The sequence below is a fragment of the Trachymyrmex septentrionalis genome, unplaced genomic scaffold (genome assembly GCF_001594115.1).
Source record: "Trachymyrmex septentrionalis isolate Tsep2-gDNA-1 unplaced genomic scaffold, Tsep1.0 scaffold16, whole genome shotgun sequence".
Classification (NCBI taxonomy): Eukaryota; Metazoa; Arthropoda; class Insecta; order Hymenoptera; family Formicidae; genus Trachymyrmex; species Trachymyrmex septentrionalis.
In genome coordinates, this window is record NW_017304758.1 from 3502975 (window position 1) to 3528189 (window position 25215).

General features: G+C 31.0%; 7 protein-coding genes across 14 annotated transcripts in view; 3 read left to right on the top strand and 4 right to left on the bottom strand.

Moving 5' to 3' along the window:
• LOC108746058 (protein phosphatase 1 regulatory subunit 12A) overlaps window positions 1-5162 on the top strand; it is an 18043-nt gene extending 12881 nt beyond the window's left edge. For 6 of the 7 annotated variants that reach the window (XM_018482581.1, XM_018482578.1, XM_018482580.1 and 3 more), the window contains 3 exons: window positions 1970-2293; window positions 2879-2971; window positions 4760-4835. In XM_018482581.1, the coding sequence (XP_018338083.1) occupies window positions 1970-2293; window positions 2879-2971 (417 nt within the window). In that variant the 3' untranslated portion in view covers window positions 4760-4835. Of the gene's footprint in view, window positions 1-1969; window positions 2294-2878; window positions 2972-4759 lie in introns of all 7 variants that reach the window. The other variant, XM_018482576.1, reaches the window with a different exon arrangement.
• Window positions 5163-6342: 1180 nt separating this feature from the next.
• On the bottom strand, window positions 6343-9002 carry LOC108746061 (glutamyl-tRNA(Gln) amidotransferase subunit B, mitochondrial). 2 transcript variants are annotated; one of them, XM_018482584.1, is made up of 10 exons: window positions 8834-9002; window positions 8516-8663; window positions 8130-8243; window positions 7888-8060; window positions 7666-7814; window positions 7334-7566; window positions 7072-7260; window positions 6866-7002; window positions 6679-6802; window positions 6343-6580 (listed from the first exon to the last, which is right to left on the bottom strand). In XM_018482584.1, the coding sequence occupies exons 1-10, from the start codon at window positions 8944-8946 to the stop codon at window positions 6365-6367; spliced, it is 1596 nt and encodes a 531-aa protein (XP_018338086.1). In that variant the 5' UTR covers window positions 8947-9002; the 3' UTR covers window positions 6343-6364. The 2 variants fall into 2 exon arrangements, with proteins under 2 accessions (XP_018338086.1, XP_018338087.1); XM_018482585.1 differs by lacking the exon at window positions 8834-9002 and having other exon boundaries at window positions 8130-8260; window positions 8516-8582.
• Window positions 9003-9390: 388 nt separating this feature from the next.
• On the bottom strand, window positions 9391-11495 carry LOC108746065 (peptidyl-prolyl cis-trans isomerase B). The gene is made up of 4 exons (XM_018482588.1): window positions 11334-11495; window positions 10906-11113; window positions 10168-10352; window positions 9391-9895 (listed from the first exon to the last, which is right to left on the bottom strand). The coding sequence occupies exons 1-4, from the start codon at window positions 11406-11408 to the stop codon at window positions 9761-9763; spliced, it is 603 nt and encodes a 200-aa protein (XP_018338090.1). The 5' UTR covers window positions 11409-11495; the 3' UTR covers window positions 9391-9760.
• A 4739-nt stretch (window positions 11496-16234) lies between these two features.
• On the top strand, window positions 16235-18012 carry LOC108745929 (peptidyl-prolyl cis-trans isomerase FKBP8). Its single transcript, XM_018482348.1, has 4 exons — window positions 16235-16783; window positions 16861-17057; window positions 17196-17497; window positions 17631-18012. The coding sequence occupies exons 1-4, from the start codon at window positions 16235-16237 to the stop codon at window positions 17936-17938; spliced, it is 1356 nt and encodes a 451-aa protein (XP_018337850.1). The 3' UTR covers window positions 17939-18012.
• Window positions 18013-18985: 973 nt separating this feature from the next.
• The window catches only part of LOC108746020 (ITG-like peptide), a 14663-nt gene continuing 8433 nt past the window's right edge, over window positions 18986-25215 (bottom strand). The window contains exon 6 of the mRNA XM_018482494.1: window positions 18986-19002. The gene's annotated coding sequence lies outside the window, so the exon portion shown is untranslated. The remainder of the gene's footprint in view (window positions 19003-25215) is intronic.
• Window positions 19298-22326, bottom strand: LOC108746016 (zinc finger protein 595-like). Its single transcript, XM_018482487.1, has 4 exons — window positions 22050-22326; window positions 20608-21742; window positions 19969-20534; window positions 19298-19894 (listed from the first exon to the last, which is right to left on the bottom strand). The coding sequence occupies exons 1-4, from the start codon at window positions 22074-22076 to the stop codon at window positions 19298-19300; spliced, it is 2325 nt and encodes a 774-aa protein (XP_018337989.1). The 5' UTR covers window positions 22077-22326.
• Window positions 23496-25215, top strand: part of LOC108746021 — a 92397-nt gene continuing 90677 nt past the window's right edge. The window contains exon 1 of the mRNA XM_018482497.1: window positions 23496-23551. The gene's annotated coding sequence lies outside the window, so the exon portion shown is untranslated. The remainder of the gene's footprint in view (window positions 23552-25215) is intronic.

Genomic DNA, 25215 nt, shown 5'->3' on the forward strand with positions numbered 1-25215 from the left:
CCGACTGTTAAACTATTACTTTATGCGTAAAGAGACGCAAGTATTATGAAAAAAAGAGCATTTTCTTAATTCCGTACAATTATTTTTTTCTTTATTCTGGAGACTCCATAATATTCCAGCTTAATTTTTTCATTCACTGGATGTAAACGGTTTCCATAGCTTCAAGTTATTTTTAGCTTCTTGAAAAAATAGCCTCTGTTCTCGATAAAAATAGTCTAGCATTCATTATTTTGTCACTTATATTTGAGAAATACGACATTTGATATAAAAATAAACAGAAGAATAATTGTGATAAACGTCAACGTATAATTTTGCTTAATCTTAATGTATAGTTTCTACTATTCTAACTATAAGGTTATCGAAATTGATCTTGACAAAGAGTTTTAATTATATATTTAAGACCCTAATCGATAATTGAAACAAAAAGAAATGATCATGGACATGGCCGCTGTGTCTAAAAGTATTCTGCCTAACGCGTTTGGAATCTGATATTTAGAATCATTCCGCTTATATATATATTTAGCATTCATGAACATCAAAACATTTCAGTTTTTTATATATCGGTGACAGACAGATTGCTAATGCGTTCTATATAAATCTTACACACACACACACACACACACACATACACACACACACACGTGACGGCTATTATCTAATATTACGAAATTTACATTCATTCTCTTTGAACTTATTTTGATTATAAAACTAGATATATCGTAGTATCTATACATTATTTATTTATAAATGCATCTATATTTAATCCATTGTGTTGAAAAAAAAATCATTTAAACTACGGTACAAGCTGCATTTATTCTCCGAAACATACAACCTTGATATTTGTGTGCGTCTCCGCGTGCATTCCAAAAATAGCGCATAGTAGTAATGCTTTAAAGCGAACTGCCTGATGTCTTGGGTTCCCCTGCCCAGTCTCAGTCAGTCTATCGTTTCTTATCCGCGGTGTATACACGCTCCGCTCTAAAAATCGAAAAAAGTTTGCGTTTAAAATATCGCAGGCCGTAATAAAATCTCGCAAATCATTTATGTGAATGTTACGAATCTCGCGGAAAGAGCTGCCGATGCTGTAGTGCCTCGTAATAACACTTCGCACGTGACGCAAATCATGTCTTCGTACAGAAAGGGAGCACAGACTAAGCCAACAACAGCTGCAGGCTTACGAGCTCAAGCGTCAACAAATGGGCAATCAATTTTTGGAAACAGGTCACGGATCGGTGGTTTGCTCTCGTTAAATCCAAATAATTTAACATTTAACGCGGGATTATTGGGCGTAAAATCTCCAAATCTATATTCCGGATCTAATTTTTTGAATAAGAATAAAAAGAGTAGCAATTTATTTCGAACAACTCCTTTCACGAAGTCTACGAACAGTCCGAATTATCAGAATCTTTTCACGACATATGGTGGAACGTCAACGGGATATGGTGGTGTGACTTTACCTTCTCACACAGCTGTCAGTCCTTTGAATCTGAGTCCATCTCCCAGTTACAATTATTTAAATCTAAACGTAAATACTCGGCCACATATGCAAAAAACCGAGAGTTTTAAGAGATCGAAGGTAAAACCGAATCTTAATATCGGTTCGAGAAGTTCCAGTTTACAAAGTTTAACTAGTTCTGAGGGATATGTTGTAAGCAATTTCCTTGATTTTTGCATCTTAAATCTCTTATAAAACTTCCAGGATTTTGGAATATTTTCAAATAATGATTTTGATTAAACTATTATTTTTTTCTTTTTATTTAAACATATTTTGTATACGTAAATAAATTAAATATGGATTTAATAATATAACATTCAGTAATATTAATATTATCGAATATTATATTATTAAATTCACATTTATACCCAATTTTTATTAATATTACAGATTATAATTTTTTTAGAGTAATAAAAATTTGAGAAATGATACAATTGTAATAAAAATTTATGTTTAATCTTTTTTCTCTTTTAGAGCGGAAACGATCGTTCTGGGAGAGCTACTAGATTAGGTTCGATATCTTCGCTATCATCAGAAGCTTCATCAACACCAATCAGATTAAAATCCAATAGTTCCGAAAACGGTGAATTAGATTATAAGAAATTATACGAAGAATCTCAGGTCGAGAATGAAAGGTTAAAAGATAAACTGAAGCGCTCCGACGAACAATTAAAGGAAGTCAGGCATTTATTGGAAAAAATGCAAATCAACCAAAATAAAGTAATTCTCTCTGAGGCAGAAAAAAGGGAAAGGCGAGCCATGGAGAGGAAACTTTCAGAGATGGAAGAAGAATTGAAGGTAAGTTCGCAAAGATTTAATACACTTCCTACATTATGAATCTGTTATGTATGTGAAAGCGAATGGAAGAAATGCTTTCATACGTTGAATTGAATGATGAGAAGACTCGACACAATTGTCTGTGATTTTGTGTACGAATATACGTATGAGTATATTTACAATTTTAGATTTTTTAGTTAGTTACACACCGTCATCTCTTTTTTTCTTGTGTTGCTGTGACTGCTAGCGGCAAGCAAAAACAGCAATGATTATTTTTGTACGAAGACCCGATCGCTTCGGTTATATGCTTTTCCTTACCTGGCAATTTTACGCAAATTGGCGCTTTACTCTCTTTCTTATTCTCTATTTCCAATTGGTACTCATTTTCTCTTTTTTTTTTTTGGCGGGATACAATAATTTTCAATAATCCATTTTGTATTTTCACTGAGTTCCGCTTCTCAGAATTTCCAGCGTAGTTTTAGCGGGGAATTGCACGCGGTTTTACTCGCCTGTTAATGGAACGCGAATTAGTTATTTATTTTTGGCTATTTTGGGACTCGCAAAAACAATGGCGGGGTTTTAGGCTAATTGTTTAACTGTTTACAGCAATTGCAAAAGCTCAAAGCTGAAAATGAGAGATTGAAAGCCGAAAATCGGGCACTTACCCGCGTCGTATCCAAACTCACCAATACTAAATAGGTAAAGGACACAATGACAGCATCTGCGTTTACGATAGACATCGTATCTCACGTACAACATTAATTAATTAATTACTCTTTTAATCGAATGATTAATTATAATTTTGTGTTCTGATCGCCAATATTAAAACAAAAATGATACCACTCATCATACTTATCGTACAAATCAGCTTTGCAAAATACATTCCAATATATAACGCGTATCGTTAATCAATTTTTAATTAAAGGTATCAATTTACTTTTATAAAAGAGAGACTTCAGGCTTTCTATAATACATATGTTTTACTCTAAGTATTGCAATCAATATTGTACATTCATGTATCTTCTTGTGTGATACTAATAATACTTTTATTTCTGCAATGTATTATCAAGGCAGTTATCTTACGCATATAATTACGTATATAACATATTTTATATATGTATAAAATTTTTCAAGATGTTTCAAATTCCAAACGTGACAATTATAATAAATTATCCCGGCTAATTGTGTGATGCATGTTATAAATAAATTATTTAATAATACATTTACTAAAAAAGAAAAACAAATTTTTAACAAGAGATAAGAAAGAACGCAGTCTGTCATTTATAAGATGCATATAGGAATGAATATAGCTATCACAATTTTAACTTTAGGAAACTTTCCTCCTTATAAAACCATCATCCAGAACATGCAGAATAACATCAGTAAACTGAATGCCATCATCAAGCATCGATCATTTTAGCACGTGTTTCACATAAAGACAAAGCCATGACTCTGCAGTTAATTATTCTTTTCAGTTTATTTATCTTAATCATAACTGTGTGAAAATTATTCAATTCCCAAAACATATTCGACTGTTAAAATCTCAACACATATTACACTGTATTAACTTAGATTTTCACCTCTGTCTCTCTCTCTCTCTCTTTCTTTCTAAGAAAGCATGTTAAATGTTAAATTGTTGCACTTTATTGCACTTTATAGAATTTAAAAAATAGCCAATCCACAAAATTGACATTAATCCCTCTTTAACTTTACGTATAATATTGCATACTCATCATTATTCCATGGTATGCATTAGAAAGCTTTCGTATCAACGATATTATTTTGTAGTATTCAAAAAGTGCTCAACAAAAAATATGACAAATGACAGTTGCAATTGTAACATAAAATTATTTCTTGCATATGAAATGCCCCTACTACTTGAAGTCAAATGTTGTATCAATAAGATAAGAATAATTTTGCATTACTAAATTGTCTTAATTATTCGCTAATTAAGTCTCGCTCTTAGATTGTGTATGAGTTTGAGGATAAATTTGCGAACTTTTTTGTAGACTATTTGTATATATGAAAATTTCCAAGAGTCGGATTTGTATCTAAACAATTTGTTTGAGTTATTTATCAATATCAATGCAATATTAATTAAATGTAAATAATTATAAAGGAATATATACTTGTGTATAAATGCAATGATTAACTTGAAAGAAATAAAGTGATTCTGATCTGATATGATTCCGTATTATATATAATACGATGATCATAAATTGATGAAACGCTTTTGCTATTCGCGGTCATTTTTCAGTTCTCTTATCTGTATCTGAACATTTATTAATTTTTGCTAGTACATACATTACCCGAATACTTTAATGACTTTTGGTTGCAGTAATATTTGTGAGTGTCTCTTTCCATTTATCCTCCTGTTGTTTTGTGAGCACTGAAATTATTCCGTCTATAACGGCATTATTTCTTTGTATTCTCCTCTGCTGTGTTCTTAATTAGCGCATAAGAATTAGTATGATATTTTTTTTCTAGGTGATGGACCAACTAAAATGCGAAAATCAGAGGCTAAAAGATGAAAATGGTGCCTTGATCAGAGTAATCAGCAAATTATCCAAATAAATCTTGTAGTCTCAACTACACATCGTAATGAAATTTTAAGTTGTATTACAATTATGTTGAATGAATTGCTTTAATTATAGCAGCATCATCATTATCGCTAGTATTCTTACAAATCTTGCGTCACGCTATCGATGAATTTATCTTTATAGTTATTTAACTTATTCCAATTGTGAGATCAATTAATCGCATGGCTGTGCCAAAGGCGAAAAGAAATGTTACTCCTATTCTTAGACTGTGAATACTTGATTGTAAAAGACTTAGAGGAATTTTACTTTGTGGAATTACTTTTTATAATGTCAGAAAGATAAATTTTATAATCCACTATATAAAATCAATTTAATGCTTTATAGTAAAAAAAAGTCAGGTTTATTTTATTTGACTATTAGGAAAGAAAGAAAAGAACTGTTAATCTTTACGGACAGTTTTCTTTTTTAACAAATCGCGTTATCAATGTTGATTCTTTATAAGGACATTTTGTAAATACAGACAAATAGACAATGGTGATGTGGCATTTTAGTAATTTGAAAAAAAAAGAATTTTTACTCGCGAAGTAAGTTTTTGTGAAACACTCTGACTACATACAAACAAATCCATAATGTATCGAAACTGTTTGCATTGTCGAAGCAATAAGCGATATATCTGTCTATTACTCCTGATGAAATTATGGTGATAAAGGAGTCAAAGAACATGACCTTGCTACTCAAGTGGCCTTTCTCTGAAGACTGCAATTTGTAAATCCTTCCATCATTGCCATTTTTGCAGTATAAGCAGAAATTTGATGCATATACGGGAGTAAATGTTTTTAATTACTCTGTAATATAATACATTTTCTTATATAATATCACAGATATGTAAAATATACTTTAGACACATTGGGATTTTTAATCTCCTTAAAGTGCTAAAATTACTGTATGTTAGAGCTGTGGTAACTTCAGTTCGAACTGTTGATGTAGAAAATCTGTGTTATTATTTTTAACTACCTGTCCAATATAAAATGCTGTTACCTATTATTTTCTTATAGCAACACCAATAATGATTGTCCAATACGTTCTGGATAAAGACGAATTTATAAATATTGAATAATGGAATGTGTAATTGACAGTTGGCATGTTTTTTAATGATATTATTGTAAACAATTGTAAAAAATGATGACTCAATGTAGTTATTTCGTAATGAAGTTTATTAGAAAATAATATTTGTGTAAATATTTAATACAAACTTATATGTGTGTGTGGACCTATTTTTATTATTTTATAAACTTAAGTCTATAATGGAATTCCTTTATATATCTGTAATAATATTATATATTCTTTAAAATATTTACATTGATAAAAATCCTTATATAATATAGCATAATGTGATTAATCAACAGAGTCATATACAATTAAAGGTAAGTAATCAATATAAAACTGCTTTTAATTAAAATTTGAATTATTTTTATTTGCAATATATCATCTCACAATACTAACTCATTAATAGATTTATTGTAATTCGTTCCCTCTTCATTTTATCATACTATTATTTCAGTAATCGTTCCATAATTTTTGCAACAATAGCCAAATTTGCACGTTGTTCCGTAGTCTTTGCTATTTCTCCCATTAATGCGTTAAAACATTTTTTCTTGCCACTTTTATATGCTGATACAAGTTTTGGATTTTTTTCTATAATTTCTAAACATATTTGTTCTAATTGTTTCTCATCTGATATCAGGAACCAATTGTGCTCTTTAACGATCTATGTGTAATAAATAAAATTAATTATATGAATGTAAGTTGAAAAAATATTTAAGCTGTAAATACCACATATTTTTTGTGAAAAAATGAGATTTTTACCTCCTTTGGTAGTTTATTTGAATTGACTATTAATTCCTTCAAAATCTTTTTTGCCGTTATTAAATTAATTAAATTGCCTTGTAATAAATCAATCAATTGACCAATAAAATCTTCATGTGGTACACTGAAAATTTATGAGGTATTTTTTATTTCGAAACATTATCTTACTTAAAAAGAAGAGGCTTACCAAAATTCAATCGTTAGTTTATTTTTATAAAGAAAAGTCAACAGTTCCATGACGAGAAATTTAGCGACCAGTTGCGGTTCACGATTCTCATTATTTTTTGTTATTCTGTTAAATAATTGTAATAATGCAAAGTCACTCTAAAAAAATATAAAATATTTTAAAAAATGTTTGTACTTGTTTCATTATAGAGCATACCCAAGATTTACCATTAAAGCTATAATTATTTCAGGAGATATCTTAAAAACGTCCTTTAATCTCTGACGTATTTGCTCCGGCAACTCGGGTAGTTGTCTTTTCAGTACTACAGCATCAACTAAATTGCTTTTATTCGGTAAATCTTCTCTAAGATGTATGCATAAAGGTGGTAAATTTGTTTCAGGCATAAATCGGTAATCCTGAAAATATTTAAGGTGATTTCAATAATTCGTAATATAAGAGTAGCAATGTAAAATCGAAATGCTATGTTACTTCTTTGTCTTCTTTTTCACGCATAGGAACAGTTTTCTTATTCACCGCATCCCAAGCGCGAGTCTCATTGAACATCTTATCACCGACCTCAAGAATAGAAATATGCCTATTTATTTCATATTGAATGGCCGCAGCGACAGCACGCACGCTTCCAATATTCTTTATTTCCGTTCGAATGCCTAAACTATCTCGGTTGCTTACAGAAACGTTGGCATCCACGCGAAGTGCTCCTTCTACAATTTATAAAAAGATAATAAAAACCGATATATCACACACACACACATAGTTGTATAAAAATACAATAACTTGAAAATAATTTTTCAGCAAACAACCTTCCATTTTGCTGCTACAGACACCCAGTAACTGCAACATAAATGCAAGCTCCTTTACAAGCGCAGCCGCTTCTTCACCATCGACCAAGTCTGGTTCAAACACGAATTCCATCAAAGGTATTCCGGCTCGATTAAGGTCAATCAGACTTCTAAAATATAGAAATATCAAGTATCAATTTTTATTAATTTTCGAACAGAACCAAATAGCAATCAGCTCAATACTTTGCTACATTTTCATCATGCAAACTTTTGCCACTGTCCTGCTCCAATTGAATCTGTTTAATTTTGGAAGATTTCAAGTATGGAGACTTGTGCAGTCCTGGAGTGAAAACATGGAACTTAATTTCACCATTAACAGCAATAGGTTGTCCTTGTTGAGTGATTTGAAATCCTGCCTAAAGAATTTGCACTAATAAAGATAATAACGATAAGTATCTATTTTGTTTGATAGCCTTATCACTCACAGGCAAGTCTGCGTAGAAGTAATGTTTCCTTTCAAACAAAGAAGTCTCATTCAATTGGCAGGATAGCGCCAAGGCAGTCATCACTGCTAATTCTACACATTTCCTGTTCAATACCTACAATATATACATATCTACGACAATAATTAATATTTATTGTAACAATTTGCAAAGTTAATTATTTTTATTTACTCAAGAAAGAGTATTTCTGCAAAACACAAATTAACAATAATATTACATCATATTATTATTACCAATTTAACAATATAAATATAACAAATGTTATAACAGTTACATTGTTGAATAGGAAATTATAATATTGATTTCATATTACTGTATTAGTTTACGTTCAGTAGGTGATTTATTATAACCGATTATTAATAACTCACAGGTAATGTTCCTGGTATGGCGCAGTCAAAGAATGAAACGCACGAATTAACCGGGCTGGCAAAATTGGTAGATGCACTAGAAAACAATTTTGATTCCGTAGCAATCTGAGCGTGGATCTCCAAACCCACAGTGGACTTCCATCTCTCTCTAATTGTAAAAAAGAGGCAATACAATTAATAATTTAATTCTGACTCTCTAAAACATAATGAATATTTAATGAAGTAAATATGCGACTGTTATATATCTCGGGAGTGACATAACAGGAATTATTTACATTCACAAACATTATTATAACCTAACCTAATCTAATTACTTACCGTACTTTTACATCTTTTTGATTTTTGATTGAGAGAAAACGCCGCAAAGCATTGTTGTTTCGCTTTCGAATCCATTTATGCGCGAAGATAAGACATAATTGTCTTGAGAACATTTTTCATTGATTTTCCAGCATAAAATTCAGAAGAAAAGCCACGAGTTCTTCATGGGAAAAACAACAATTCAGAATTGCCAATTGCTACAAGTAGGGCAGGGCAGGGAGTTTTATATGCCAATATTGCAAATTGCATGGATCCGGTCATTGAACCGCTATTTTGAATATATCTTATTTAAAATATTTTGTAAATATTTTTAAAAAATTTATAAATATCCATGATTTTGTAAGAATTGATAATTTTTATATTTTTGTAATATATCATTGATATTATATTAATAATCTTTTAAAAATATTGATTTTGAGGTTTATATGTGTAGAATTATTTCTTTAATATACGATCGGAAACTGCGATATATCTGGCCATTTATCTTATCAATCAATTCGGTAAGGCATGTGATTCAGTTTTCTTATGTAAGAGAAATAAAGTCACATACGACGATACTTTAAACAACTTACATTTATTTGTGAATGTAGAAAATCTGTTTGCGTACAAAATGTATCGTGCAATGCGAGTTATACATAGTTTTTAACAATTAGAATAGAAACAATTGTTCTATTACTTATTGATTGTTGCTTTAACACTTTATGACCCTACAAAACGCTTTTCGTTGATGTCGCTTCCCTCGTTCTCCTGTTAATCCTGTCATTAGAACACTGGTAAACAGTTACCATGACGCAGATTATCATTAGTGCCACTCATCCATTTAGAAAAACCAACAAGGCTGTCAAAAACCATGTAGTTCCCAAGAGATCGTTTTGTATAAGAAATAAAGGAATAAAGAATAATGAGGCTGTTGGCGAATGCTGAAATTTACTCAGTGGCATCATCCTTAGATACACTAAATGGTTCTGTCACTGTCTCTGCGCCGCTATCGGCGATGACTATGTCCTTGCGTGGCTTATCTCGTGAGTCGGTGCTCGTTTGCTCAATCTTGCGCACTATATCCTGCAACAAAATATTGAAATTATAAGTCTGCTTTTTTTTAACATTTTACATCGTTTCTCTTCATTTTTTTCTCTCCAAAGTGAAAAGAAAAATAAAAAAAATTAATGAAAAGAACAAGCTTTACTTAATTAATGGAGTAAAGTAAAAAAGTGCATTCTCTGTAAGTTATTGTAATAATAACAAGTAAACAGTGTTCTTCCCATTCTCCTTTGATAATCTTGCCAAAGATGACACGTAATAATAACAAATAAACATTGTAACAGTGTTCTTACCATTCCTTTGATAACCTTGCCAAAGACGACATGTCTACCATCGAGCCAAGGTGTTTGCTTAACTGTGATAAAGAATTGAGACCCGTTGGTATCCTTGCCAGCATTGGCCATGGACAGCCATCCAGCGCCATAATGCTTCAGTTTGAAGTTTTCATCCGCAAAGCGATCTCCATAGATGCTGCGACCTAACGAGTAGATTATAGATCAGCTATCAAAATCAAATGTATCTGTGTTAAACCAGGTTAAAACTCAGCTCAGGTTCAAAACTCAGCTAGCGAACTAATTACTGGATGCTTTCCATTTATGCCTGTTTCTACCAATGTAAATCAACTTTAATTTCGACCCAGCTTGCTCTTTTTTTTAATTTTTATTAGAAAAAGTAGAAAAAGTTAGTTGAACCGAGATTAAAACTAAACTACATTGGTAGGAACGGGCATTAATAGTACAAATCAACACAAACATCGCGTTCTATCTTTTTGAACATTCAGTAACAAAAATAAAACGTTATCTGTGCATACACTTGTGTTACCAAATAAAAAGTATCTGCTATCACCTCATCCTGTCCCATTGAATGAGACAAATAGAAAACAAAAGAGAACAGATGCTAGAACAGCTAGTTACTGAATAGAGTTCTAGTGTTTATTCTATCTTGCTCAATAAGACAATGAAGAGAGGTGTTAGCTACCGAGCTGATTTTTAAACAGTACGCATCTGCCCTAAACAATTAAAAGTAAAGACCTCCAGTGCCATCTCCCTTTGTGAAGTCACCTCCTTGGATCATAAAGTCTTTGATTACTCTGTGGAACTTGCTGCCCTTGTACCCTTCACCTTCTGGCAGTTTGGCAAGCTCGACGAAATTCTTGACTGTCTTGGGAACGGTTTTGCCGAACAGACCGATTTCTACTCTACCCGCAACCTCATCGCCGATCTTGATTTCGAACCATACCTAAAAATTTGATAAATTATTCATTAATTAATATTAAGTAAACGATTCTTTGTGAGAAAACTCGGCGAATATACGCTGCTGGACAAAGGCATTGTTCGTTCGTAAGTGACGCACGGATTTTTCCATACGTGCAACAAAAATATCTCGCGCCGGCGAAATGCCACGTATTCACAATTTATATTTTGCAAATAATATTCAGATGATATTTCGCACGTTATACCTTGTCGGTGACTTTCGGCCCATTGCTCGCGCAAGAGACAACGGCTATTAAGCCTATGAGCAGCAGCAGCCTCATGATGCTATGGACGATGAAAGTACCACACTGTCTGATCCTGCAGTGGTCTGTCAGAGTGGACCACTACCGGATGCGATGGTGCTTCGAGTACGCGTGTGCACGCTTAGAAATGTGGGAGCGTCCAATTGGCCCGTTTCCCCGGCGGTAACGTAACGAGCGAGTCACCACGAGGGCCCGCGAATGTGAGAATAAATGAATAAAATGTATTTAGTTAGCTCAATTTGGTTTTTGATAGTCGAATATAACTGCAAATCGAAACTGATACGAGCTTTAGGGCATGAATTTGAACGATAAATTGACAATTTTCACGTTTAATAGTCCCTCTTGATTTGATATATTGAATTGAACTGAATCGAACAGTTCATTCAGGGTCATTGACTGTTGCCCGTTTTCCACGTGTAGATTAATTTCGTATGGTAATGGAAGTTAATTTATTCTTTATTTTTTCTAATTTTTAAAGTTAAAGAACAAAAGAAAAAATAAATTAAAATTAATCTGCATTGATAGAAATATATGTATATTAATAAGATAATATCTCAAGAAGATATAATATGTATGTATACAATAATTGTTTATAGAGTTTTAATTATTGTTGTTAAATTAATTTAAGACGATCTTAAGTACAAAATTATGATAAATCACCTTTAATACAATAATTGCTTCATAGTGTTTTTGCTATTAAAATTAAATTAATATATCCATTTCTTCTAATGTGTAGATTAACTTTATTCTCGGTTCAACTTGCTCGATCTTTATCTTGTTTAAATTTTTAGGATTAGAAAAAGGTGTAGAGTTAGTTCAATTAAGGTTCTCTAACAGCACAAAACAATTGCAACATTATTGTTGCAATATTGTATGTACAATTATATATATATAATTGTATAATATACAATTATACGAGCTCATATCGAAAAAAATTATTTGAAAAAATCTATCGTACTTGAGTCCATATTGATTTCGAAGTACATTTTTTATTTTTGCATTTCGATTTTTCGCCTTTCTGCTCGAAGAATAGAATTTGCTTTTCTTGTATGTATTGATTTCTATCCTTCGAATAATCGTCGATTTTTGATTACGCAGCATCTAGAATTTCGATAATTTTACAAACTCAGCAAAAAAAGCAGCACTGCAGTTGTAAAATTATTCTTTAACATGTTAATTGATCCTGCTTTTAGTTCTTCACTGGATAATGTGCAAACCAACAATCGTAAATAATTTTACAACGCAATTTTGCAAAGCTCTACTGAACGCAGCAATAATTGTCTATAATTTGTCTATAATTTGATGATGCGTTTAGAACTGGAGAACCAACAAATAACGATCGGTAATGCGTTTATTTTTCCCAATTCTTAATTCAATTACTGAAAAAGATATATTCCCTTTTTTTTATATAAAAATCAGAAATTATGCATGTCATTAAGCGTTTCTTTAAAATGTTGTCAAATTTTACTTTTACTCAGAGTACTTGAACAGATTAAATTTTGGCAACAGAAAAAAAATCATAAATTTTAGAGTTCTTTTAATTCAGACACAAAAGACATGGCCTTTGATAGATTGTATTACATCCCTGGCAAATGCGAAGCAACATGAAATATTGCGAGATCTAACTCGCGCGAAAGTTCACAGGTGTCACGAAGTACATTTACTCGTAAATAGATTACGTACGATATAATTAAAATATGATATATTTAAATATTAACTTATCGAGTAGAGATTTTTTCATCTTTATCAGATGGATCTTTCAGCCTGCATTTCTCAGATTGATCGACATTGAATATTAAATTATGTAATTTATAACACCACGTTTTTTTTTCAAATATTTATAATCTCGATTGATAAAAATAATCAGTGTCTGTTATTCAAGTTCACGTCGAAAGCAATAAACGAACATTATAATTACTTTTATCAATTGAGATTAAAATATCAATCATGCGTCAATCATGCTTTTGCAAATTCTAACAGATTCGAGCATTTCTTTCGTATACAAATTATCTCGATCTTTGATCTCAATTTGATTGTCATTATATAATATCCAATTAATGAAATTTTTGTTTCTTGTGCCGTTTTACAATGCACGTTCGAGAGCCATCGCATCATTTTATCCTGGTTTTATACTAATAAACAATAAGTAAGACAAAAATAAAATGATACAATAACGCTGATAGCACACTTTCCAAACGTAACCGATATTTCATTGGCTGAATTCAGCAAAAAAAGCAGTTTTGAAACTGTCATAAGATCCTTAATATAACTGATTTTTACTTTTAATTTCTCTTAATTTCTCTGGATCTAATAAATGTAAACCAATTGTATTAAAAAATCGTATACATTTATTTATAAAGCTGTTTTTTTCTGCTGAACCCCAGTCAAGCCTGGGTATCTATCATGAAACTTTATTCCTAGGATGGAAAGTGAAAAATGAAAATTTTAACCATTGAAGTTGATGGAAAAATTTTTCACTTTTCACTCTAGGAAAAAAGTTTCACGATTGATACCCTGATCAAGTCATTGAATGACTTATTGAACTGCGTTCAGAAACTTCACCTGGATGCTCCCAAATATTATTATTTAAATATCTCTCTAGTAATAGTAAATACAATCTTATTGTTGTTAGTATTTCTTCTGCGTTTATCAAACACATATTTCATTAAACATCGGTTTAGAAAAATGTATGTTATGCATGATACGTATTTTCGACATTTTCGTATAATTCCATATTACTACAATTTTTTAATTATGCTTCTACACTATATCATTTTTGTTATATTTTGAACAGCATTTATAATTGTATATTGTTTTGTAAATAATTATTATAATTGTAATATCGAATTGTATAAAGGATTACAATACAGAATAATATTAAAAAAGTTTGGAATTTCATTAACGAAATACAATAAAATAATTGGGCATAAAAATAAAAAATAAATTAAAAACAACACTTACCTGCAAAAACGGGCTAGTAAATTTAATATAGTAGCTCGTTTTTTTTTATGGATAAGTATGTGTGAAGAAAAGAGGATCGCCGATGAAATTGGCGGGGGTGGTGGAAGGCCTCAATAACTCGCTTCTGCTAAATTATATCTTAAATTGATAATATATGTTTAGAAAAATTTGAATTTATTAAAAGTTTCTATAATTGTTAATAATTATAGAGACAAAATTCACTAAATTATTTAAATTTTCAATTTCGTTTATTAAAATTCAATAACTTTTATTTACATATGTAGGAGATGCGAAATAAAAATTTTTTTATTCAAGAATTTATTATACTATGAATAGTCGGCACGCTTCTACGCTGAGGATTTAGTACAGAAACGAACCATATCTACTTTTGACGATACGATTTTATCGATAGTGTCAGAAAATATATATAGTCACGTAGTTCCCTAACCTGAAAATGAACTGGCGGTAGTATACAGGCGATTTCGATGGTAATAGGAAAAAGCAGGAAAAAGGCTGACACATGACCTCTGCGAACTTTCCATTATCCACATGTGTATTCGTATAGTATGCGTATGTATGCGCGTAGAAATTGTGAGCTAATTAAAAAAATCACACTTTCACCCATTCATATTTTCACCCACTTCGGATATATCTACTTCAATTAGAATAACGCTATAATTTTCCGTAAACAAATTCTCGATCCCTCGCACAAATAAAGTTTTTGGTCCGATTGCATTAAGGTTATTTCCACTTTAAGCGAAGCTTAAGACTATCTATCCTACTCTCTCGGCTTTAAAGAGAGAAAGTGAGTTTTAAGTCGCTTAAAGTTAAAGGGTACTTTCCATTTGATGATACAAGTCGTCACAAGCGTTTTTTTTCTTGGCATTCACAGAGTGACAAAGATAGAACGGCACTGTGTCGACTGTGTCATTAAATGGAAAGCAAAATAATGTGAAATCGGGCCTTTTAGAAATATTTACATCGTCACATAACATTATGTTTATAACAATATATTTATAACGTTTACATCTATATTCTTAATGATGTAATAAATCGTAATTACACAAAACATGTAATTTATATTTTTATCTTTCGGAGACCTTACTGGCTGATTACTGATTTGTTACGTGTACATTTTAATAAGTTTTTTGTGAGTCTGAATAGGACTTTACGTAACGATTTTTTTTTACGTATCTTCGAGAATCTTCAAGTTTTGTAACGATTCGACTATCGACTCAGTAATTAGTTTCCTGTAGTTTACTTTCGATACATGTCGCACGTGTGAATCTTATCGCATTGTCCGATTGTCGTGGCATCTTCCAACAGACCACAACAGTGAGCAGAATTTATACGAGTTGTTTGTTCCCTAGTCTGTTTTTTTTGAAAATGACCATCACGCTTTACACTACTGAGGTAAAATAAAGAGAACGGAAGAATGCAGTAAAATTTTTATTTTGTTGTTTATTTGACGCTTGTTAAATTTGTGATCAAGCCAGTTTTATTGCAAATCAAACAAGAATTTTTCGTCATTTTGCTTAATCATTCTCATTATTACAGCGCTCAGCAGCGCTCAATGAGATTCTAGGAACAAAATTCTTTATACAGAAATTTATTTTTAGTTTAAAGCAAATCAGAAAAACAATATTCTGCGTTTAAGATTTTAAGAAAGCTTCGTGAAAAGTTACGCGAAATTTTCATGGTTAAACATTCCAATATATTACATATTCGATGTCGTGTAACTTTATATTATACGATTATAGAATAACTGTGTTATGTAAATATAACTTCATTTCTGCGAAAAAATCGAGAAAATCCATTATATTTATATTATAGAAATATAATTTATAGGGTTATTTTATTGAAGTAATTTTTATTTGCCTAAGATGAATGAAAATATGTCGTCAAAGGAAGAGGTGCTGACTGATGTTTCTTGCGAGATATCTAATAACGATAACAATGGTGAGGTATTACCCCTTAAACCCTCTTCTTTAGAGGATCAATCTAAGGGAGATCAACCTAAGCAGGATCAACCTAAGGAGGATCAATTTAACAAGGATCAACCTAAGGTGAATCCACTTATGGAAGATCAACCTAAGGTGGATCGACCTAAGGAAGATCAATCTAAGATTGATCAGTCTAAGGTGAATCAACCTAGGGAAGATCAATCTAAGGATCAATCGAAGGATGATCAACCAAAGGAGGATCAGCTGAAGGAGGATCAGCTGAAGGAGGATCAATCTAAGGAGGAGTGGTTAGATATAATTGGAAATGGTCAGCTGATGAAGAAAGTTATAAAGAAAGGCACACAAGATGTAAAGCCAATACAAAAAGATATATGTACATTAAAGTTTACTGGTGTGCTTGATGATGGCACAGTAGTGGAAGATCAAGATAATGTTTCGATACAATTAGGAGATTTTGAAGTAGTACAGGTATTATAACTATTATTATAACATTATTATTTGTATTATAACTGTCAGTATCTTATTTACAATATATCAAACTGCAGGGATTAGACCTAACGATTGTATTGATGGAATTGGGTGAAATTGCTGAAATAAAAATCGATCCTAGATTTGCTTATGGCACACGTGGAGAAGAATCTATACCACCTAATGCTACTATTACATACATAGTTGAATTGAAAGCAATAGAGGATAGTCCTGATATAGAAAGTCTAAGCGTCAAGGAAAGGAGAGAACTAGGGTAATCAGTTTATTTATGATATACGCGCATGCACACACACACACACACATACACATAAATAATTGAAGGTTAAGACTATGTTATTTGTATCTTTAATTTCTTTTTATCACATACATGTTGTACATTATTTCTTTGTAGTAACAAGAAACGCCAACGTGGAAATTGGTGGTTTGTTCGCAAGGAGCTTAATTTTGCAATACAGTGTTATCGGAGAGCGTCAGAGTATCTACAAATAGATGGTATGAATTGGAATGAAGAAAATGAAGAATCAGGGCCGATTACCGATAGCCAACTGCAGGGACTATTGGATGATTGCATAAAAGTATATAACAATTTAGCGGCTGCATTAATTGAGATAGGATCTTACAACACAGCTTTAGAAAATGTAGAGAGAGTTCTGAAGTATCAACCAAAAAATTCAAAAGCTCTATTTAGAAAAGGTAATAAAAAATCTCGTCTAAAGTTCTTATTGTTATTTTGTCTTTTTTTAATATGTTAGCTTTTTCGTATTCTTGAATTATATTTTATCCAATTCTATATATATATTTTTACATATATCTATATTGTTTACAGGAAGGATATTAAAAGCCAAAGGGAATTATGGAAAGGCTTATATGGCTTTCCTTGAAGTGCAAAAGATAGATCCAGATATAAAATCGTTACAAACAGAATTAATAACTTTAAAAGAAATAATTTTAAAACAGACTGAGAAAGAAAAGCATCTGTATGCTAAAATGTTGGGTATAAATAAAGAGACTGATAAGTCGTCAAAGAATATAAAAGTAGAAGAAAAAAGTAAACTCGCTAAAGGAATTCTATGGACTGCGATTGGAGCATCTGCTGCTGTCATCGGTATACTTGTACATAGATTTGTTTCATGAAGAAAAAAGAAAATGGATAAAGACAAACCAGAGTTAATGAGGTACAAGACAAGTTGTATTCTTTGTTTTTAATTAACAGAAATATATAATTAAATATATTAAGTTTTTTAATTACATATCAAGTTATATATTTCTAACGATACAAGTACGTTTGATGAATAAATGGTAAATATAAATACATGAAATATGGTTTTCTTCTAATTATGTTTATATATATGTGTGTGTGTGTGTGTGTGTGTGTGTGTGTGTGTGTGTGTGTGTGTGTGTGTGTGTGTGTGTTATATGCATATGTTTATACACATACAAATTGATACAATACACAGAATTTATAAAAGAATTACTGATTTATTACGTCGCCAATAATTCGTATAAGATGTTTATCATAGTTCATATTTATTACTGGTTTATATTTATATTACAAAAAATAATTATGACTTTATGATAGTTGAAACATATATACGTGTTATAATTTAATGATAGATTATTAAAAATTATGAAAGTTTTCTTTATATTTTAACATGCTCTATTAAAGATACACATTTAATTGTTGAATCCTTTAATCTTACACAAATAGAGATCGAATAAGTTCTCGATTTCTCCTAGTCTTTGCACGTATTTTAAATGATACATGTGCAAGAGGAAAATATTTGTATGTTAATAAGTTTCACTAATTTCCATCTTACATATGCATTATAGAAAATGTAAAATAGTGGAGAGGAATAAGGTAAAAAGAAAAGTATTCATTTTTTAACTAGTTTAACTGATTAGGATTTTGATTCAGCTATGCGTAAAATTTAGATCTGTATAAAAAAAACTTCAAAATTTAATTTCGGATTAATATTATACATATATATTTTCAATTAATTTCAAATGTTTAATATTATTAGTCATGTTTTAAAGTTGAACTAAATACATCTAGATTAATACATTATTATGTAGCTTTTGTCATTTTTTATGTCAAATTATACATATTTAATACACATATTAACTTAGTGTACATTTTAACAAGTCAATAAAATTTTACGTTTATACATCTTAATAAAATAATATCTTATATAATGTATAATACAGCTCTGTGTGAAAATATTTGTTAAAATATTTGCTATTATATGAGGTAATAAAATTTTTGTACTTTGAAAGAATATGTATTTATTTATTTTAAAAAATTAAAATATTAAATTACATCTTGTAGTATAAAAAAATAAATTTTATAAAATTTAATAACATAGTCTTCGTTGTTAACAAAATAAATAATTTTATATTTTAATAAAATACGATAACACATAATGACATTTAAAATGTGAACAACCATTACCAATTAAACAACATACATACATATATCTTCCATACTATAAATCTTCAAATATTAAGGAATGCTGGAAACTCATGAGTTAAATAGCTTTCTATCATTTCCATCTTATTATTATTACTTACAAGCGGAAACGAACCTTCAATATTTTCCAATGATATTTCTGAGTAATTTGTATTGTCATAACACATTTGATCGATATTTAGAAGACTACTTTGAAATTCTGTATCTGGATAATCGGGTAAATTCAATATTTCATTACAATTTGATCCAAGTTGATTAACAAGTTCATTAGTAGGTAACAATTCCGAATTATTGGTAATTTCTACAGTAAGCACTTGTCCCGTGTTTACATCTACTAATGAGAAAACTTGAGGAATAGACTCGACGATAGATAAATTTGTAGGTTCTAACGACAAATTCCGGCATTCGGAATTTTCTTCAGGATTTAATAATGGTTGTATTTCCAATTGCGAATTAGCATTTGCAGCCTCTTTTTTTACATTTATAACGGAACAATCTTTCTCTTTATTTTTTGCAATTGATTCACATCCCTTTCCGACTTTTACTTTATCAGTTTCTGATCTGTTTAGTTTATCTGGCACTGGCACAAGATGGCCATCCTTTGTTTTCATGAGTTTTACCACCTTGAAATTATAATTACGGTTATTTATACACAAAATATATATCTTAAAAGACTATCACAAGAATTCTTTTTTACCTTTTTCTTTTTTTCCAGTGTAATTCTATGACAAGTTTCCATGTGACGAGTGAGATGGTGCGAGCGTTTGAACGCGGTGTTACATTGCATACAGGCAAACGGCCGATGTTGCTCGTGCGACAATTTGTGTCTTTTCAATAAACTGTTTCTCTTAAAAGCTTTGCCACATTCTTCGCAGATGAATTGTCGCTCCTTACTATGAATATAAAGTACGTGATCTTTGAGGATGCTGACACTGGTAAATGTTTTGCCACAATGCTCGCATACGATATTTCGCTCTTCTACATGTAGATGTTTGTGCCTATCCAGATCTGTCCTTCTGGCACACTGAAACGTACACCCATATATATTACAGACGAATCGCTTTGCGCCCTTGTGAATACGTCTGACATGTTGATCCAGAGCTCTTTGCGTAATTAATTTTTTCGAACAGATTGTGCAGGAGAATATAGCCCTTACAGGTATATCCTTGTTAACTTTATTTAGATGTAACGCAGACTCCAAGTGTCGAAAATAGTCGTCTTTCTTTACAAACGAGTGTCTACAATCAGCGCAAAAATATGGACCTGTAAAATAACATTATTAGATAAGTACAAGAAAAATGAACTGTCCCATTAATACAATTTTAATATTCATCACCATTTGCAGATTCTTCCTCGCTTAATTTTGGGATATGAACCGCTTTAAAGTGCTCGTGCACCTTTTTCTTCGATGCAAAAGTAATATCACAGTGTGGACACTTATAGTTATCGTGATTCTGAATATGAGATATATATGTCTGCTTGATACTGAATATTTGCGAACATTGCTGGCACTTGAATTGCCTTTTTTTACAGTGATTCTCCTTGTGTTCTTTTTCGTCTGTATCTATATTTATCATATCTCCGCAATCCGAACATACTTTGCCGTTCTGATAGATGTGCTTTGCTCTATGACGGTTCAAAAGGGCGCGTTTGGGAAAACTTTTCGGACATACGTCGCACAAATGAGGATGTCTAACTACCCTTTCTCCATGTGCGCGAAACAAATGAACATCTAAATGCTTTCGTCTGGCGAATTTTTCATTACAATGAGGACAGTTATTTTTCTGATGACCTTCCAAATGACGATCCAAGTGTCTTTTATATCTGAAGGTCATTAGACATTGCTCACACTTTTGAAACTGTTCATCTCCATCTGATAACTCCAGATTATTAACTTTTATTTCACGTTTCAATTCGGATATAATACTTTGATTTATATTACTGACATCTTTAGCGACATTAGAATTTGTATCTATATTTTCTGTATAAAGTTTGACAGAACAATTGTAGTTCTCTATGTTCTTACTTTCTAAACATTGATCTTTGTCGAATGTATAGGAATCATTATTATGAACAGTCGTTATATTATCTGAATCTTTGTTGTTTGAAAAATTTGAGAAGTTCAGACTCATTGTGTTGAAATGTTGAATCGAGTGTGAAATATCAACATCTATAGAACTGCCTTGTTTTGTTTTCTCCTCTTCATTCTTTATACAATTTGTAGAGTCCAAGGTATTTTGTAGGAATAAGCTTTCGATTTTCATAAAATTAAAATCAATACTATTCAAATTAACATCATCTAAACCATCTCCCTGTAAACTAATGTCTGTGACACCTGTAGAATTAGCTGCTAGACCGACTTCAGAGTTCTTATTCTCCAGATTGCTGATACATTCTCTCAGGTAATCATAACTCTCCATTTCACTATTCTCCATGCACACATTTGGAATAGCATCCAGTGTAGAATAATCCTAAAAAACAAGCGATAAGCAATATAAAAGTTACTAAAGTCCAAAATCTATAATGTAATGTGATCTTTGCTTCTTGTTTCCTTTTTGTTCTTTATGGCTGTTTTATTGATAAAATTATCTTTTCTGAAATTTTTTATCTTGGAAAAACAGCTAAGATAACAGAAAAGAGAAGTAAAAAAAAGTGGTAAAAAGCAAAAAACAGGAAGCAGAGATCACAGATTAGACTTAAATGAAATATATTTAAAGAGGCAATGTGTTTCATAATAGTAACTTCCATACAGACAGTTCATTATTTCCAATTTCTCACCTCGTCGAATAAACGTAGCGTCATCATTCCAAATTACGGAGTCTTAATAATAAAAATCTGATATTTATTATTATACATGAATGCGATTGTTACATATCAGGAGAAGCTACATTTAGCTTATAAATCTCTTAAGTGGATTTATGTTCATAAAATTATTACACGAATTACTTGAAGCATTCGTAATATAATTGCACGACACATAACCTAAAAAGAGCTGAAAAGTACGCAAAAAGCTGAAAACGTTGTGTACTGTAGATGTACATGTTGCACATGCATATTGGAAATATGGATTGCGCTATTTTATTTGGAACGAAAAAAGGAGGATTCAAAAATATTAGATAATTCTAAAATAATTAGTTTTCAGTTGACGTTTGCATAAATAAATTAATTTATATTAGTATTTCTGGAAAGTGTCCAAATATATTCGTATAAAAATTTCATCAGAGGTGTAATTTATAAACTACAGTCCACTCGATATACTATAATATAAATACTTCGAAGCATTTTTTAATTGGTCAATTAAAAACTTCGAAATATTTATATCGTCAAGTCGACCGCACCCAAATCTTAGGTCTGTTCCCGTTGCTTGCACTTTTTGCACTTAGTATTTTCGTTTCTCTCTTTTTAATGCGAAAATTATATCTATTCCATTTTAAATGCAAAAATATTTAGAGATTTCAAACAATGCGAACAGAACTCTTGTTTACACCGCGCACTTAATACGCGTACTAATTAGTAAAGGTGTTTTTTCATGTTAACGTTTGATACCAATTTTTAGTATTAAAACAAATCACTTAATAAAAATTGATAAATATATCTATTAGCATCAATTAGCATAAATTTTGATCACGTAATCTATTGTACTGTTAAAAATGGGGCATTAGCATGAAAAACATGTTAAATTTCTATTAATTGTCTTAATTTCAGCGATGCCTGTAAACGTATAATGTATATAATATGGCTATAATTTAATTAATCATCTAGATGCATATTCATCTTTAATTTAGACTCATATTTATTTATTTTACATTAAACAGCTGAAATGATAAAATGCATAACTGTTTATGAATTATCTACATTTTTTTTATTGCATTAGATTTTTATTAGAGTCCACAATACTCTAATTATAGCTCTTGAATTGATTCACGTCGTATGAAAGTGAAGTTGGCCGCGCGACTTTCGAATTTCTTCCGTTACGTTCGAGACTCGTTCCAACTCATTCGCGGAACGCTCGTCAGTCCGAGTAAGTTGTATTTGCGTGATCGTACTTTTTTTCGCGTTAATATTTCGATTCGTCTCGTTAGGAAGTGAGGTATTTGTCACGTGTCGAGAGTGTATTTCGTCGAGTTTTGATTAATGCGAGCGATCGTAATTCATTGCTGTTTTCACGAATATCATGCCGGTCGTGCAAACGCCACGAAAGAGGAGCCATTGTAACGTAGGAGAGGCAGGAGGAGAAGATGGCTCGGGAAGGTATAGGACGATAGCAGAGGAATCGTATCGTGAGTGAATTATTATTTGTTCATTCTTTCTTGAAAATTATGTAATACAAGTATGCATGCGGTAACGTATTCCAGTCTCGCTCCATTAAAATCGGCTTTTCCATATATATGCCACAAGTATATGCAATGTCCAGTCGAGCTTGTTTCAATGTCCACAAAATAGCGCATCATTGTCAAAACAATTAAGGAGTGCATGTTGTTTCACGCGTGATGTGCATAATGTATCATTTATTCTTGTTTAACATTCGGTGAATAACAAAGATAAATGATGCATCATGCGTATTATGCGTGAAACGGAATGCACCCAAGAATCATGCTGATACTTATGGAGTATTATAAGGATGCTTTTTATTTATTGTTCATTTCTGCCAATGTTATAGATTAACTTCACAATCTTTATTTAATTTAATTATACTTTATTTTTAATTTTTAGGCTCGGTTCCACAAATATAAAACTAACTTTAATATCTATCTATCTTTATTATAATTCTTACAGTTAGAAAAAGATAGATAATAAGTTAAATTGAGATTAAAGTTAATTTGCATTATTAGAAACGAGACATAAATATCATTCCATCTTTCTTGACATTCTGAGATTAACAAAAATATAAAAATGACATTTATGTCGATTTGTGTCATCAGATAGAAAGCACTCAACGTAATCAGCCTTATTTATAGTTGAAGAATGTTTGAATGCAACGAAATATTTTTTTAATGTCATCTGTAATGCGAATAAAATTTGAATCATTTCTCCGGCAACAGAAATCATTTTACAAAATATCCTTTAATATAATATATATAAAATATGCATTATATGTATACTATTTTGAAATGCTTGAAACATTTTAATAAAATATTTAGAATATGTATAAAATATCACATTAAATATATAAAATTATTAAATGTTATTTTATAATATATTTTGTCTAATATTTTACGTAATGTTTTATCATATGTTGGAAAGTTACAGATACTTCTAAGAATTAGAACAAGATGAAGAGTAAGATGAACCAAGATTAAAGTTAATCTACATTGATAGAAATGGGCCTTAGACTCTTAACTTTTTAACTTAATTTAGTTACATTTTTTCAATAACTATTAATATTTAATTTGACCTTACCCAACCCTGTCGATTATATGTATACATGAACGCATATTTTTGAGGAGAAAATACTTGATAGTCAAAAGGAATGACAGAAATATATTCGGTTTATTTCATATGCACCATCGTGTATTTCACATTTAGCTATTAGAATTTTTTTTGAAGTATTGTAATTTTGAACGATACATTTACATATACGTCATAAACACATAAAGTTTTATGCTGGGATTAACTCTTTCGGCAGAGGTACTTCCGACTCAAGACCAAACGGCCAAATTTCTTTTAAGAGATCTGCGACAGCTCGTATATATGTGCATATATTCGCCATCACTTTTGCAATCTGTGCTTTGTGAACATGCTGAACTTCCTTACAAGGCAAAGACTCTTACAAGCTATGATATGTATCTTTTTTTGTGTGCAGTTCACAATACTTTCTTAGTCCAGTTCTTTAGCCCGACTAATTAGTTTAGTAAGACAAAGAAGATATCCAGGCAGAAACAGAGAGACTTTTGAGAAAACGTGCATATTTATATACACACACACACACATATATATATATATA